At 41.5% G+C, this 16,809-nt stretch overlaps 1 protein-coding gene across 1 annotated transcript; it reads right to left on the bottom strand.

Annotated features, from left to right (window-relative positions):
- Positions 1-272: 272 nt before the first annotated feature.
- ppp1r16a (protein phosphatase 1, regulatory subunit 16A) lies at positions 273-15,936 on the bottom strand. The gene is made up of 11 exons (XM_069513002.1): positions 14,841-15,936; positions 7,564-8,693; positions 6,972-7,042; positions 5,982-6,127; positions 5,149-5,252; positions 4,415-4,539; positions 3,949-4,074; positions 3,785-3,860; positions 3,481-3,610; positions 3,205-3,367; positions 273-3,112 (listed from the first exon to the last, which is right to left on the bottom strand). Exons 2-11 carry the CDS (start codon positions 7,808-7,810, stop codon positions 2,591-2,593), a joined length of 1,710 nt encoding a protein of 569 aa, XP_069369103.1. The 5' UTR covers positions 7,811-8,693; positions 14,841-15,936; the 3' UTR covers positions 273-2,590.
- Between the last annotated feature and the right edge of the window lie 873 nt (positions 15,937-16,809).

Genomic DNA, 16,809 nt, shown 5'->3' with positions numbered 1-16,809 from the left:
CAGGCAAACTTCTTCTCTCACCATGATGTCACAAGTGAAGCCAAAATGACCTTGACCAAAATTAAGTAGTTCTTTTCACACTGATGGATTTTCAAGTGTTTCCAGAAAGATTGGTTTCAGTTTGTTATTTGTCGCTATGTAATCAAGGTGAAACGTGATGATTGACTGCCGAGACTGACTCATGATTTCCTCCCTTCAAACAAAAACTAGATAATGTTCAGATGCATGAAATGATACAACTTGTGTTGAGAAAAAAATACAAGAATCACATATGAAAACATGAACAATTTTATGTTTGTTTTTATAAATCACTAACAAAATCATCAGATTGTCCGACAGATCATTAAATTCCACCACTCACCAAATTTACATGTGCGACTTTGTGCAAGAACTGCAAACCTACTGTGCTGTCAAATCTGAGAAGACATCAATCCTGAATCATCATATTTTCCATCTCTTCATTACTTCTGTTAGCACAAAAATATCTTGCCCTCAGTTTAAATCTTTATATATTCATCCTTTTAAAAAAATGGTACAATAACTGTACATGTGAGCAACATTCAGAATCAGATAGAATAAATAATGTGATTCCATTCAGAGGCTAGAAAAATAGAAATATAAAGAGAGAGAGCATTTCATTTACAAATTGCATGAGAACACATGTTGAAATTAGGGCTTTTTTGTGCATTGGAAAAATAATAAAAGAAATTAATCAAGTAAGAAAACAGCTGCATAAATGTAGCTTCAGAATAGCTGTAATGATGCAATGATTATGTAATGATTATGTGAAGCTTTGTGACTCTACATTTTTGGCAGGGAATGATGGGACAGTTCGTTGGTGGGTCATCTCGACCTGGACTGTGTGGATATTGTGTTGATTCATGTCTTGTATCAATGTTGTAATGTTTTAAGACTTTTACAGCAGATAACATCTGAGGCCTGTACCGCATAGCAAGTTCAACATACCCGGAATATCTCATAGTAATCTCACTTCACTGAGCCGAACATCAGCCGTCCTGGATGACGTCTAACGTGATGCTGGTCACCGTTGCTGCCGTCAATAACAATCGACAACACCAAAACCATGGGTATAGGACTAACTACGAGACAAGAAACAATGCCAACTGCAGGTAAATCTGGTTATAGCAACGGTTATAAGTGACATTCAACAAGATCAAATGTAAACAAAATTATAACACAACAAGAATAGAAAGGAGCCACTGGAAATAATTATTACCCCATTATCAAAATAAGGCAAAGGACATATTGTTAATAAGTATTCTTAAGTTTCTCACTGAGAGAGTAGTTTTGCTTTCTTCTGACGATCAACAGGCTGTTATGAATAAAGGTACTGTCAGACTGTTTCTTATATCAGAGCAGAGAGGACAGAAGAAGGTATTTTATATCTGATGAGGTCAATCTAACCAAATATTCAAACTGCGTGGATATTTTTTCTAATAAAAAACATTGAGTCTCCTCTTGTGATTGTGAAGAGTAAAACAATCAAAGTGGGAATCAGAAAATAAAGCTGTAATAGTTATGTATAGCTGTTTAGGATTAACTTCTCTCTGTTAGAAGCTCTGGAACAGTAAAACGTCTCAATATCTTTTGCTTTTTATTAGTTGTCACTTTACTAACTTATAACTCTTTTGTCAGGATTTTGAAGGAACAACTACTTTTCCAGTGATCTGATTGGTCAGAAGTTGAGGTCGTTAGATGTGCAGTGGTAAGTTGCCATGGCAATGTACCATCTTTAAAATCCACAAGTCGTGCTTCGTAGTCCAGGCCTCTGGTTTTCCTGAATCAACGGGAGATGGAGTTGGGGGTTTAGGAGGTTACACACACACTGGGTTGTGTGTGGGCTGTGCTCTATGTAGTTTGTAAGGACGTGAATTCATTTCTCATATCCTGTACTGATTTGAATCTTTGTTTAATGTGAATCTGCCTCCACACAACTTGAACCTCAGTCATTCATTCATTCTTAGTTAAAGGTAAATCACTTCAATTTCATTCAGATTTATTTGGATAATTCATATTTCGAGGGATTCTAAGGCTTGTTGAGTGAAGACCATAATCATGATCTTTGCTTGTGACTGCTTTTTTCTCCAAAAGGTTTCTGTGATTTCAGGAAGTTATAATCACACTGATGTATGTTCAAGTGCTCATTTTTCAGTAAGTTTGGTATTAATTTGTTATTTAATGTCTTGATTGACAGTTAAGACACACGTGCGATTGGCTGAGCGCATGTATTGGCGAGACCTTGATACTGCAGCTCCACACCAGGAATGCTACTGCACAGACTACGGCTCCATCTTTATATACAGTCGATGTGCTGCCTCTAATTAAGCGTCAGGGGCCTTGAGTATAAAATGTAGAGGAATCATACTGATTGAAAAATATAAGCAAAGAGAGTACACTCTGTGGATTGCAGTTGCGTAATCTGAAATGAACTGAACCCTCACTGGCACATGGCCTTAACTTTCAGTCTTACGCGAATTATTTACAAACATGTTGTTTTGAAATGTTTTTGCCACTTTGTTCAACAGCCCGAGCCTCTCTGCAGGCAGTATGTGTTAATGTCCGAGTGAGTCTACATGAGTCCACAGCAGGGCTCCTTGTTGTTAGACTGGTCCTCCTCAGGGGCTCGTAGTTTCAGTAATGGAGGATCTCCGCTGGCTGGGGTGAAATACACCTGGCTTGGGGAAGCCGCCTGTTCTGGACTGGGTGTCACTTGGAGCTCAGGCTCAGCCTGAGCGGTCGTACTCTCGGCTGCTGCCACAGAAGGCTCCTCCTCTAAGGGAGGGGGCAGAGGAGGTGGAGGTGCAGGGTATTTATTGAGCTTGGCGGCTGCCCGCTGGCGTTTCAGGTCAGCCAGAGTGTGGTGTGACTTCTCTCGAGTCATACTGTCTGCCCCCTCGCCCTCTGCAGGTGCAGATAGAGGGCTGAGCTGGTAGGATGCGCTGCGCTCCATGCGACCTCCACCGCTCCACAGCTCTCCAGGCACAGAGGCAGCCAGGGAAACAGATGTCCCTCCATTACCAAGGCTGGACACTATATTCCTGTCTGCAGCCTCCAGTTCCTCTAAACGTGATGTTGCTGTAGAGCCAGCCGCCTAAAACACAAGAACATTCAACAAAACCTGTCGTTAAACCCCCCCACTAATAATTAGACTAATTTTCTAACAAAAGTATTGAGCTCACTCACCATGGTGGCATGCTGGTGCAGCTCATTGTCTGTCTGTCTGTCTTCATCGTCGTCCTGTGGATCAGGCTGTCGACCGCGCTCCTGCCACACCATGGCCTCTTTGTGATGCTCTCGTCGGTACAGACTTGAACGCTCGTTCACACTGACACGTCGTACCACCTTGCTGTGGAGACAAACAAGAGAAAGAAAAAGTAAAGCAGAAAATTTCTCAAACAATGTCTTGCGGCATCTTGACTCCTGCAGTTCTTTGGAGCTGTCTTTAATGTCAACTCTCACCCTCTGCTGCCGGTACTGGAGGCTCGTCTTTGCAGTGTGCCCTTCTGCCGGTCTTGGCTCTTCATGATGGCATCATGTTTGTGCTTTAAGTCCATTAATCTGGCTCTCACCTCCTCATCCACACACACCTCTGGAAAAACAGAAGCAGCTAAGATCATACATTGAGGTTTTGAAGAAAAGAGTCTAACAGAAATTTATAATGTAAGAAATGGTTCTGGATGATTTCGATTAACTGTTACATTAAAAATGTGTATATCATCCACATTATTCTGCTATGAGGACCAAAGAGGCGATTTGGTTTTACCAAGAGGCGTCTCCTCCAGGACAGACTTGGTGTTCAGATTAGCTCCATGTGCTACCAGCAGTTCAACCATTTGGATCTATGGAATAAATAAAGACAACACTATAATATGAATAGGTAAGTTAGGAATAGTGGTAGTCATGTTTTGCTTTGTTTGCAGTAATTACTTGTCCCCAGCAGGAGGCAGCATGTAGGGGTGTCCAGCCATCAGCGTCCTTCACCTCCACCTCAGCCCTGTTCTCCAGTAACAGCTCTGCCACTAATGCGTAGCCATTAGCAGATGCTATATGGAGCTGGGAGACATGCACGATTTAGAAATGATATGTTGACCTAGAAACACATTTTACAAATCGAGCCAAATGAAAAAGCAAAACTAAATACAAGGTACATGCTATCTTCTATTTTGAATATCCAGCCCTTTCTTGGCTAAATGTTATCTGGTATAATCGGAGCATTACAACAGTTCTGTTACCTGTTATTACATAATCATCCATATTTTTCCACATATTTCTACAACTGTGAATGCATGCTGAAACCACACAAAGTTAAAATCCCTGAGCTGTTAAATCTGCATTGCACCACTCTGTGTAGGCAGCTTAAGTTTCTCCATCTGCACGTGTTCCCGTGTCTCACCAGTGTTGCTCCATTATTGTCCTGAGCGTTTAAGTCTGCTTTGCTCTGAAGCAGAACCCGAATGTCGGCTAGCATGGCCGCCTCTTTAGCTCCTCTGCATTCATCTATACGGTCCTGAGTTATCCCTACACACAAAAAGATGCCAGTTAGCAAACAGATAACAATTAGAGAGTGAAAACATTTGTGTTGGTTTGCAGATTGTCAATAATGTGATTTCAAACGTATAGAAAACTTTTCCAATGCAATGCATTAAATTGAGGAATGTGGAGCATCTTGTGAAGTTATACTTTGTGAAGTTATACTTTCACAATGAAATACAAAATCTTTTGGCACATCAGCCCCACATTGCCATTAGTATCAGGAATTTGAAGAGACTGTGCAAGAAAACTGTGTCTATGTTTGAGAAACAACCACACAAACTTGGAAATTGCATCTTTTGTGGGGGAAATGTTTGGTAGTGGTCGATTGCAGGGATATCGTCAGTTACATCTGCGTATTCAAAGGGGTTTCACAGTTTCTTTTCTTTGTTATCAAGATTTTGGATTCAGAAGGAGTGGAATTTCAGCAAACATGGCATCTCCCTGCTGCTTATTTCCTCAAAAATGTATTTTTCTTTATGTGGAAATACTATGACATTTCTACCTACAGTTCACTTAACCCCTTTTTCTACACAGTCTGCAGAGACGTTCACATGCATCTTCGGACAATCATAATCCCACCATCATCTTACTGACCCTGTTCAGCCATAACCATCTCCAGCAGCTCGAGGGTGGCCTCGTCCTCACAGAGGTCATAGGGCATGTTGCCGTCTGCATTGACAGCCAGCAGGTCAGCCCCACTAGAAGCATGCATACACAAACATCCAAAAAGACAAGGTTTAATAAGCAACACTGTGACATAGCCTTGTGTACGAAGCCATTCATGATGATTCATTCACTTGCAAAGTTTTCTGACATTGAGGCTACAGCCACATTTGCATTGTTTATGTAAACAAGACACTGTGGTCAAGAATGATCTCAGCTGGTCTTGGCCAGAAAAACTGGTTCCAGAGTGGCACCAAGTCATTGCTGGTAAGAATGTCAGAGGCTGGGGGCGGGATTATCGTGAGCAACAAGACTAACCACAACCACTTGTGATTGGGTCTCACTTCTTTGCTCTGTGTCCAAAGCATGAGATCTGTGTTGGTGAAGACCAAAATATGTGGTTTTTATGTGTGTCCACTGACAAGGTGTGTGTGTGTGTGTGTGTGTGTGTGTGAGAGAGAGTGTGTGTGTGTTTCTGTGTGTGTGTCACGTATATGGTGATGTGATGACGTGGCTCTAGTCCATGGAAAAGCAAAGTGGTTTTTAAAAGGTTTCAATGTTGAACAGCACTAGCACCAGCTCACTTCGGAGGAAAGGGGGTAAGTCTGTTTACACTTTGGTGTATAAAATAACATCCATGAATGGAAGGAGTATACAATGCTTGTCAAAACACAGTTGCATCAGCTTATGAATTTCTAAATCATTTTTTGCCATGCTAATTTTGACACTAAGAGTAAAGCAATGACACTCAAGGCCGAACTCACGCCTGGATCAGGAGCTGCACCAGACCAGTGTGTCCACAGGTGGCAGCAGCATGCAGTGGTGTCCATAACTCACTATCGCAGGCATTCACACAGGCACCAGCATCCAGCAGACATTGCACTATCTCCACAAAGTCATCAATGCAGCACTGAGAAGAAAGGTCCGATGTAAATTAAGATGTATCTTCACATGGATGAAAATGCAGCACAGACAGAAGAAAAAAAAACAAGCATAACAAACATGGAGAATCTGTACTATGGGCAAAGAAACACAATGAGAATGGAAATCTATGGATCATTATTTACGCCAGCTAATACAGTGAAATACATAAGCATACATGGTCCAGCCCTCTGCTGTGTAAACACCAGGTTTTCCAAGGGAAAGAGCCAACTGCTCCCATAAAGACTTCTCTGTGCTTTCATGCGTCTGTAGGTGCATGTGTATGTGTTAATTTAGAAAGAGAAACATAGAGAAAGTGGCCATCTAAGCAACAAAAGTTGCAGTGTATTTTTAGTTTTGTGTGTGTGGCAAGATCCCAAACGCATGAATCTTAAGATGTTTCCCTCTAAATGTGAATGTAACTGTTGCCGTCACTCTTCTAACAGAGATTAATGGAGATTGCAAGGCTATATTTGTATCAGGTGATGAATACATGGGACTGAGTACCTGAGCATAAAGCCACTTAAAAGGATGAAGATGAAGGAGGGAGGGAGGGAGGAGGTCATTTTGATTGTTACAACCAAATTTGCTTCTGTATCTGAGATGATGTTATCAACAGATGAGTCTGAGAATACTTCTTTTTCATCATTAAATATAAACTCCAGCAGCATCATTCTAAAACCACTGCAACAATTTTGTAGAGAATTTATTTTCTCAGAAGATCGATACATGGATTTGTGGGCTCGCCGATGGCTGACCTGGCATTTTTGGCAGTATCTGAGGAGTTGCTGGAGCTGGAATCAGTTTGTGTGTGTGCGCATGTGTGCATGTACCTGATGAAGGGCTGTCAATCCATCCTCATTGACCAGATCTGGGCTGATACCACTGTTAAGCAGCTCCCTCACTAGAAGAAGCACAACCAGACACATACACATTTATGACAGACCACCTGGGCAGAGTCCTTTACACATAAACATTAAAACACTTGGCACTTATCTGTTCGCTCTTGCAGTTATAACAGATTACACCAAGTTAGTGAGTGTGTGTGTGGTCTGTATTCGGAGAATAACAATGACATTTTCCAATTTAATTAGCGCTGATCCAATGGCTGAATAAAATGAGGCCTTTTATAATTTAAGTTTGATGTGACCAATGTGAATAATACATTGATCTCTTGCTTTAATTGTGGGTTGTACAGAACACTAAGCCACCGCGTGATAAGGGTGCTCATATCTCAGAAATGCCATCAGCAAGTCAATAAAACTATACACAAATGCAAGGGTCATGGTGTCCTGTGACTTTCAGAACTGGCCTGTTGTCACAAGATGTAATTTATCCAGGTGAGAAGGCCCTGGATTAGATAATTAGGAATAGTCAATCGCTCGTTCCCTATTACAAATTGTCTGAGTGAGTGTTTGTACCCACCTTCCTCCACATCATTGCGAGCAGCTGCATCTAGAAGGGTGACGGTATTAGGGAATGTCACTTTGGTGGTGCGTGCCTTCTTCTTGTCCGCCTTGGCCCTCGACCCTCGCACTGAGTCCTTCTCCATCTGCACCCAGGCCTTCAGCTGCTGAGCACGTCGCTTCTGGGCATGCTTCAGGCGTTCTGTGGCACTCAGACGCCCAACCGTGGCCATTTCAGCCAGCAGCTCGCCGTGATCTGTTGCCATGCCACCACAACACGACAAACTGTCACGGGGCCAATTCCTGTTTGTCTTAATCCACAAGGATATTAGATCAAAGTTTTCAGGGTCCAAAATTTCTCATATGCCTCCTTTGGGGCCCTTAAAGAGGCCCTCCAGCAAGGCCACACAGGCCTTTGTCTGTGAGACAGCACAAAAAGATGCTTTGAAAATATTCTTTCATTAAACAAAATACAAGGAAGCAGTGTCTGATAAATTGAGAATCAAATCAACTTATTTTTCATCATCAGGTCACAGATATCTCCATGATGAAGTAAGCAACACTTAACACTGTTGTAGTGTCTCTTTTCCATTTTCTTCAAACGATTTTTATCTTGCTGAAAAAAAAACATGAGAGAGAGGCGTCCAAAACACAAGCATCCGAGCTGTGATTTTTGACGAACTGTCAGTCCTCCCATCCATGTCAACTGTGGGTAACTTGGCCAACAATCCACTGGGGATAAGAGAAACAGAGGATGACAAGTGGCGCTCAAAAGGCAAAGAGTCAAACTACTCTCCAGGTTGGACGATCCACTTTAGCTTAAAATTCATTGTAGTCGCTATTGCATCCAACACTTGTATCCACAAGAGCAGCTAGTTCATAACAATCCATGTGAAAATACGGTCGCTGTAAAGGATAAATCCACAAGGTAGAAAGAACCGGGGCTGTGGGTATAAGTAATGACAATGAAAAGGGACAACACAATATTCAAATCAAGTTTTTACTGAAAGGGATTGTGGGTAGCGGCATTCAAATATCTCCTGGTGCTGAGTGGAGACTTGTTGCTGCCGATGCACTTTCTGGAAGGTCTTCAAAATATATAAGTTGCTTCAGTGACTTGTTGCTCGATGAAACTGTTTCTGTCTGGAACTGTGAAAGAGAAGAAGAAGAAACATCAGGAGGGGGAAATGTGAGTACTGTGTTACAGTATAATGTAGGCACTCCTCACGGTGCTCTCCTAATCTTATCTTTAACCCCTGAGCTCCTTCCCCCTACTCCCTCCTCTCCCACTCCTCTCCTGAAGGAAACTTGAGACAGTAGGAGGCTTTTCATTAATGATTGACACACCTTGCAGCACAACGCACACTTTTGCTGTAACCAGCATACAAGCAAGGCAACGCTGACATTAACAATGCTGTGGAGAAAGCGCTTAAATAGTGACCACGTGGCATGTTTCAGTGCAAGTAGCGACCTTTGTCAGAAAGATCACTCTCATTAGCTTTCCTTAACTTTGCAGCTAAGTTATGTGGCTCACACACACACACACACACTCGGCTCTTTCCAGGCAATTCATTTATTATTTAGGCCTGGGCCTGTGAGCACTGAGAGGAAGGTCAACTAGAGGCACTCTGTGAGATAGAGAGAGTGACAGACAAGACTGTAGTCCTGGGCCACAGAGCCATTGTAGCTTGGTGAGTTCACAGCTCTGCATAAATCAGCTGATTAGATGGTTAACAGATGTAGAGTGGATCATAATAACCAGGAACTAGTTATGGGGTTCCTCTTAAGTTTTTACTACCAAGAAGTGAAAGTAACAGGTTTTAAAATTTCTTATCACATAGTATTTTAATTCTTCCAAGAATCTATGCAAATGTTCAACTATATTTTGTTTGTTTAAAATAGCGCAGTCCTAAAAAACAATCACAATAATATCACTGTATTTACAAAAGATATTAGGTACATTTTTAGACCAATCATTTGTGCCATGGTGGAATAACAGTTCTGGTTGGTGGGTAGATAAGGATTGATAATAATGATGGATTTTGTTCTAAATATGTTATGGGATTTACCAAAGGATGTGTGGCCTATTGTAGCATCTACCTGACAATTGAAACAAATATTTATCTCTTATTTTTTTAAGATATTTGAAGTATTATGGCTTCATGATATCAATCAATCGCATTTTATTTGTTTAGATCACAAATTGCGAAACAATTTTACAAGATTTAACCCTTGATAAAAAAACAAAAACACTTTTAACAGGGGAAAATAAAATGCAGAAATCTCAGTAAGAGTCACTGAAAAAAAATCATAACCTACAATATCTCTGTGTATGTATATGTAAACATTATGAACTACCAGGCACACACAACATGAGGCCTCTTACTTGACCAACACTAAAATCTTGGAGAAGTCACGGATCATTTAGTTCCTTTATGCCACTGTGATATTTTTAGGATACCCAACCTCTCACCCTTTGTGTAAAAGGAACAACAAGCGACAATGTGAGGATTTCCTTAGGTTGAGGTAATAACCCAACATTCCCTCAAAGAGTAGCTACTACATGGATCATTCATTCAAAAATAACAGGAACATGCACAGGATCGAGACCAAACAGAAGACGAATGTTAGCTTCATTTCTAACATACCAGTGATCCATGAGGGGGCTTTCTTTCTCGTCCTCCCACAGGAACAAGTCATGTCATTGACAGGAAAACTTGTTCTATCTGAAACCCTTCAGGCACAATAAGGCTCTGCCAGTTTTAGTAACCACAGTTGACAAATGAAAAAGGGGAATGTGTTTTGTGGTATTTTAAGGGGCTTTAAAGGGTCAAAGGATTGAAGAAACTAGGAAAATCCATGCAGGAACTTAACTGTTGTATTAGAGGGATAATTCCAGGCACAATCTGAGAGATCAGTGGAATAAAAATCCTACTCTCAAACTTTTGTTCTGTGTGGTTCACAAACGAAACACTTTATAAAATGAAGAATTTATCCTTAAAAGGCAGTATTTGACTGTGTTAAGGTTGAAATCAGATTACGGTTCTTGCAAAATGCAGGAATGAAAAAGGGGACCAGCCGGGGGAGTCCCCGCAAGACATGAACACGGCTTATTGTGGGTCAATGTCAGCTGTCAATCATGCATTTCAGCTGTTTATAGATGATCGAATAACTAATTAAAAATAAATGTTTTTGTCTTTTTCAGGATATTTTTCCTTATCCAATTCCACACATATCGTGATGTATCTAAGACAAATGTGTTGCAACACAGTTTAAGTCAATAAAATAATTTATCGTGTTTATCATGTGCAACATTTCGTCATAGTATCGTATCATGAGTTACTCTGATTTCCAACCCTACTTGACAAACACATACACAACGGGCTCAGGACAATGTTTACTCATCAGCGGTCTAGGCAAGCCAGACAACTGAAATCTCAGCCAAAGCCAATCAGTGCTGGGTACCAGGGGAATGAAGGTGAGGCAGAGACTCAACTCGGTGATGGCTGTTCTCGTGTCTGATTATTCTAGGTACACAAACATGAACGTCACAACAAGATCACAGGTCCAAACAAAAAGCCGTATTTGCATTCAGGCCCACACAGTCCTACAGAGCAGTCTTTGCACAGTACATAACCAAAAAAAGCAACACTGAGAAAACATTGAGCTGCTTTTAGACACTATAGTCGAGAGTAAAGTTAGTTCATTCTTGACATGCCTGAAACATGACTCTATCCTACTTTTATATAAACCACACACATCATTACTTCCACACTGATTCTGATGTGACTCTCTGCAACCCAGATTCATCTCCATTAAACTACACCAATATTACCAACATTCTTTTTTGTTTTTTATTTTATTCTCTTAACTTTCAGCCTTTCAGTTCAGTATCTGCTGTAGAGCCCGGTCACGTTATCTCCTGCCTTCTGCTTAGATGTAGTGAATTTACAGCTCACATCAACCTCAGACATCATTAGCGTAGTAAGCATGCATTAACTCAGAGGGATCACTTGGCTTCTTTACTACATCACGTAAACTTCGCTGTGATATTTATTCCATGTTGCCATCAGTGGATGAAGTGACCTAAGATCACAATTCTTTACTCTCAGCTAGTTTTTCCTCTTGAGAATTAAAGCCGTGCACAAATGGAGAATGGAAGATTTGTTGGTGGATAAACTGTGTAGGAACAGACTGGAAAGACCAGAAAAAGATGAGGTGAGGTCACAGCACATTACAAAAAGATGAAATATTTTGTGTTTGGAAAAGTGTCCCTACATCAATACGACATTTATAGACCGCTTGACTTTTTCCACCTACTGACCTAACAGGAAGGGCTGTCTACAGCTGCTCACAAACATAACTTTCATTCAACAGCCGGAATGAATAGACTACTATGATTTTATAGACACACACACACACACACACACAGGTGGGTGGTACCTAAAAAATGAAGGATACGCGAAAACACACAGCCAAAAGTCATACTCGCCTGGTGCTGTGCGTTATAGTAATTGGTTCGCCGTCATAGGACGACAGTGCTCAGCTGTAGTGTGCGACAATCTGCCCAGTGCACCGTGTGATGTGACCTGCAGGACCTGGCGGTTCACTGAAACAAACAATGCTAACTCAATACAGCTTGATGATTCCAGAATGATCACGCCTGCAAAATGAAACAATGCCAGATAAACTACACTGCCTGCCAAATATTTGGAACAGCCATTTTTTTCTGCCGCTCTTCAATCTATGAGGGAAGCAGAGGTGAAAGGGTTCAAGTATGAGTTTATTATTTGTTAGTGGGACAAAATAAGACATCAAAGTGTACTTCAGGGGAAAATGCAATTTTAATGTGAATTTAACTTTTAATTGATTAATTGACACAGGCCTTGAGTGAAGGACAGAACAAGAAGGACTACATAAGAGAGAGGGAGGGGGATCTAGTTGAGAGGAGGTGGGCACATTAAGTCCTGTCATGTGTAAAGGTTTCAGCTGCTCCATGTAATCACTCAGAAATCTCAGTAATGCCACAGAGTAGTGAGAGTAAGAGGCCATGAGGAAAATAGTGTGTGTGTGTGTGTGTGTGTGTGTGTGTGTGTGTGTAATGGAGGCAGATCTTGAAATATTTATTTTTGAAACTGAACCGTGAAGACAAATCGATGATGGGTTGCAACTTTTTCTGGAGAACAGGATGTTGAATGAGACGACAAGAGATGTAGAGGAAGGAATGCGAAGGAGATAGAAGAGAATAAGAGAAGGAGGAAGGATGGGGAGGAGTAAGACACACAGACCAGCCTGGTTTAACCTCTCTAAATGCTCCCGAGCAGGATGTAAGGCCATGTCATGCAGGCAGGCTCGGAGGTGGCGAGAAAAAAACACAGGGATAAAGAATCTTTAAATGGTGCCCGCGGGAGAAGATGGTGTATGTGGCATCCACCTGCAGAATCCCTCACATTTAAACATACAAATATGGTGCCTGAGTAAGAAAAGACAGGAACAAGTGCGAGTGTAGGCACAGGGAAGGAATATAACAGAAGGCAAATCTATAGCAAAAAACAATGTGACCTTTATATCACTTTGTCCTATGATGAAAAACTATATTGGGACAATTAAGAACTCTACCTCAAGTTTCACAACGTGTTAAAGTCTTTGTCTTTCTACAGAACCTGATAAAGTGCTCTGTTAAAACGTTTGCTGTCGAGTGTCTCTAGTGTGTGTGCATGTGTCCATGTGTGTACCTGCCTGTCAGTGTCACGTCAAGTATCAAGGAGCCTACAAGCTAATCTAGTTCTATATTGTGAAACCTGAACATACTTAGAAAATTCTTTTGAAGAAGCAGTCTGGCCTGACAAGAATAAATGATGACTGTGGCATGCATCACGTGTCTTACCACATCCACGTCTCACCTACTCAACTGCCACTTGAACATAAAGCCATCAGGACACTGGTTCAGGTTGATAAATGTAGAATATAGAGTCCATTACAGTGTATGAGCAGACACACCTGGTACACACAAGTCACCTGTGTGGCTATATTTATACAGGTATGTCCTTAACTGGTATCTAAATGATTTCACAGATTCAGCAAAGCTTAACGGTTGCTAGTGTAGGATGTGTTATAGATTTAAACCATCAGATCTGAGAGAGAGAACGTGGGGGAGATAGGTCAGATGTGTCGGCACTTAAAGGTGCAGTGTTCTATGTGCAAGAGTGAGAACTTTGAACCAAGTATGGGTGTAGTATGGGGCTGTCTGTGAAAAGTTAGAGGTCTAGCTGTGGCATTTTGAATTGCTTGTGGATGACAGAGGGCTGATTCACTTTTTGATTGCTTGATTCAGCTCTGTAGAAGAAACCAAGTGGCAGTTGGCACGAGTGGAGGTGTTGAGACCTGTGTTGAGAGCACCATGTCAATAAGTCAGTGTTGTTGCACAGAAAAACTATTCTTTAGAATAAACACATTTATTTAAAACATAACAAGCTGTAAAAACCACTGTCATACAATAACCCTGCAAAAAAGCTGCCGATGTGTTGGTAAAATTACTTACATTTCACAGAGAGCAGGTTAAAGAGGAGTTGGTTATGGAAACTTTATGTGTAGGCAAAAATGTGGGATTATGGATTATTCTATATTTGGGTGTAGCTTATGCATCACCCTTTCAGAATCAAGCTAAATATAAGAATAACTATTATAGAATCACAATAAATTGCCTTGACATTGAACTATGAGCTGCAGCCTGTGATATAATGTCATGTACGGGTGTTTTTACAGTTTAGCCTCAAGGTGTTTGCACTTGTTCCACTGCAACTATTCACTTTCACAGTTTGCAACAGTAAAAGTTATTAAAGTCTATTAAAAACTGTTTGAGCAGCAACAACAGGAAGCGCCACGAGCTGCCCCGCACACACGGAGGATTACCAGATTAGCTAATTTACCGAGCGGTCCGCAGACGGACTCCACGGGCGGGCTGGACTGACAGGTACCGTAAACAGCTCATTTAAGCTGCCTGTCTCCAGCCATCTCGCCGGGGGGAGCAGACAGAGTTAACACCGGCCTGTCTATCCTCCGCACGGCGGGTCCGAACCGTTCAAAATGACAAGAGCACCTGTGGAGCTGCGACGCGTTCGGCTGCCATCGATATCATGTCACGCTAGCGTTACCTTAGCTTCAGGTTAGCTTCGTTCACCGCGTCGCTCAGAGTGCGAATAAAACGTAAAGTCGCCTCAAAGTGACGGACATGAGGGGAAGTGAAGACAGACGAGAGGACAGCGTCCGTGTAAAAACAGAGAGGAGACATCCTACCTGTGGAGGGGACCGGTCAACGGGGGGCTCCTGTGCTGCTCCGCGGCTGTGACGCTGAGGTCGGCAGCTGTCCTGTGCTCCAGCCCTCAGGGGGAATGCTTCACCATAACAACCGAACCTGCGCCCTCTCCTCCCGGGTTCACGTCCCACCAGAGGGCGGCAGAGTCTTCGGACTGTGGTGCAGCAGCAACACGCAACATTTAGCCCCACAGTGGGGAGAGGTACCGGTGCAGCAGCAGGGAGGAAGTGATAGGTAATAAAGAAGTAAAAATGACTATGCAAAGTCAAGGAACTGTAAAAAGTAGAATATATGCAGTGTAAACAGTATTGCACACGTATGAAATTGCATGCATGGAAAAATATTATTGCATGGTTAAAGGGAAACAGAAAAATTAAAATCCACTCATTATCTACTGACCACCATGCTGATGGAGGGGTGGGTGAAGTGTTTGAGTCCACAAAACACTTTTGGAGTTTCAGGGGTAAACAGCGTTGCAGCCCAATCAAATACAATTTATGTAAATGGGGAACATAACATGCCTGAATACTGCTCCTGTGGTGTCATCCAAATTTGAATGCAAGCCCTGACATTCAAATTAAATTTGAAACAATGTCATATACACCATGTTTTTAGCCTAAATGTCCTCCGATATTTTTCTCTGGAGCTGCATTCGGAAAAAGTCACTTTAGGGGGCCTTTCCCAATTTCCTTGTCTTTCATGTGCAGGTGCAAATGAATGTTGATGGGTCTGTTGTGATTCTTGAGACAGTATCTCTCACTTATGGCAAATGCATTTACCAAATGTACTAAACTGAGTACACAGTCCCTGCTTTTCACTTAAAGGTAAAATACTTATAGTAAAACTGTGAACATGTGTGATTGCTACACTATTTTGCTCATTTTGGATTATGAGTTCACACATTCTACACATTTGGATACCGGGAGGGTTAGAGTGAATATTACCCGTATATCTGGTCTCACAAAATAAATGCACTGCTGTCTCGTCACAATTACAAGTAAGGGTGTGTTTTTCTCTCGCTTTTAAATACAGTTGACTCATGCCTGAAAACATGCTCCATTCACAACCCCATCATTAAATATCAATTTAACCAACTGTACAGTTTGACTGTTTTCAACCTTCAGTTGTTTTCTTAATCCAAATGGCACTCCCCAAAAAAAGCATCACAACCTGTTTTGAATAGTTTAAACAGAACAGTGTTGATGATCTGAGATCTGCTGACCCCTGCAGGAAGCCGAATTTACAATACATTTTTATTTAACGCAATATTTATAGGCATATATCAAAATCTGCATAGATTGCACAAAATAATATTTTTTAGAAAGCTTGTTCATTTACACTGTGAAATGTAGCCATGTGCATTGTAGAAGAAGCAGACACTTCAGCCGGGTACCTCAGACAGAAGTTAAAGAACTTCTGATGTGGGGTATGAATAACCTGAAAAAGCTGCACATGAGGGACTAGTGAGCTTTCAGATGTGCTACGTTTTTGTGAAATAATCAATAAAATAAACATAAATAGTTGTAAAACAGAGGAACAAGTCATAGTATACATGACACCCTCGTAGTGATGAAGCAGTGACAGCACAATGAAAACTCCCTTTCACTTTCTCCGTCTAAGGAAAGTTAAACCTAATTTATCCATCTTGGTATCAGGAAACATTCCAGGGCAGCTTGGAGAGGGGGATTTGTCCAGACACAATCAGCCTGAGTGGACGGCCTTGTTCTGGATACCATCCTATTCATTTGTGTTTCCATTCTTCTCAGGGATGGCTCACTAATCCAGGCAAAAACCTATTAACTGGCACTCCAGCTGACAGGAAGCGATAGATTGACAGTTTGTATTTAAATCCGCTTGTCTGGTGAGAGGTCATGTAAATTAGGATCTAAATTCTGTGCAGTGTGGGTGAGGGGGTTTTGTCTGTACTTGTTTAAAAAGAAACTCTCTTAG

The sequence above is a fragment of the Paralichthys olivaceus genome, chromosome 17 (assembly GCF_024713975.1).
Source record: "Paralichthys olivaceus isolate ysfri-2021 chromosome 17, ASM2471397v2, whole genome shotgun sequence".
NCBI classification, from domain to species: Eukaryota; Metazoa; Chordata; class Actinopteri; order Pleuronectiformes; family Paralichthyidae; genus Paralichthys; species Paralichthys olivaceus.
This window is presented reverse-complemented; position numbering and strand designations above follow the sequence as displayed.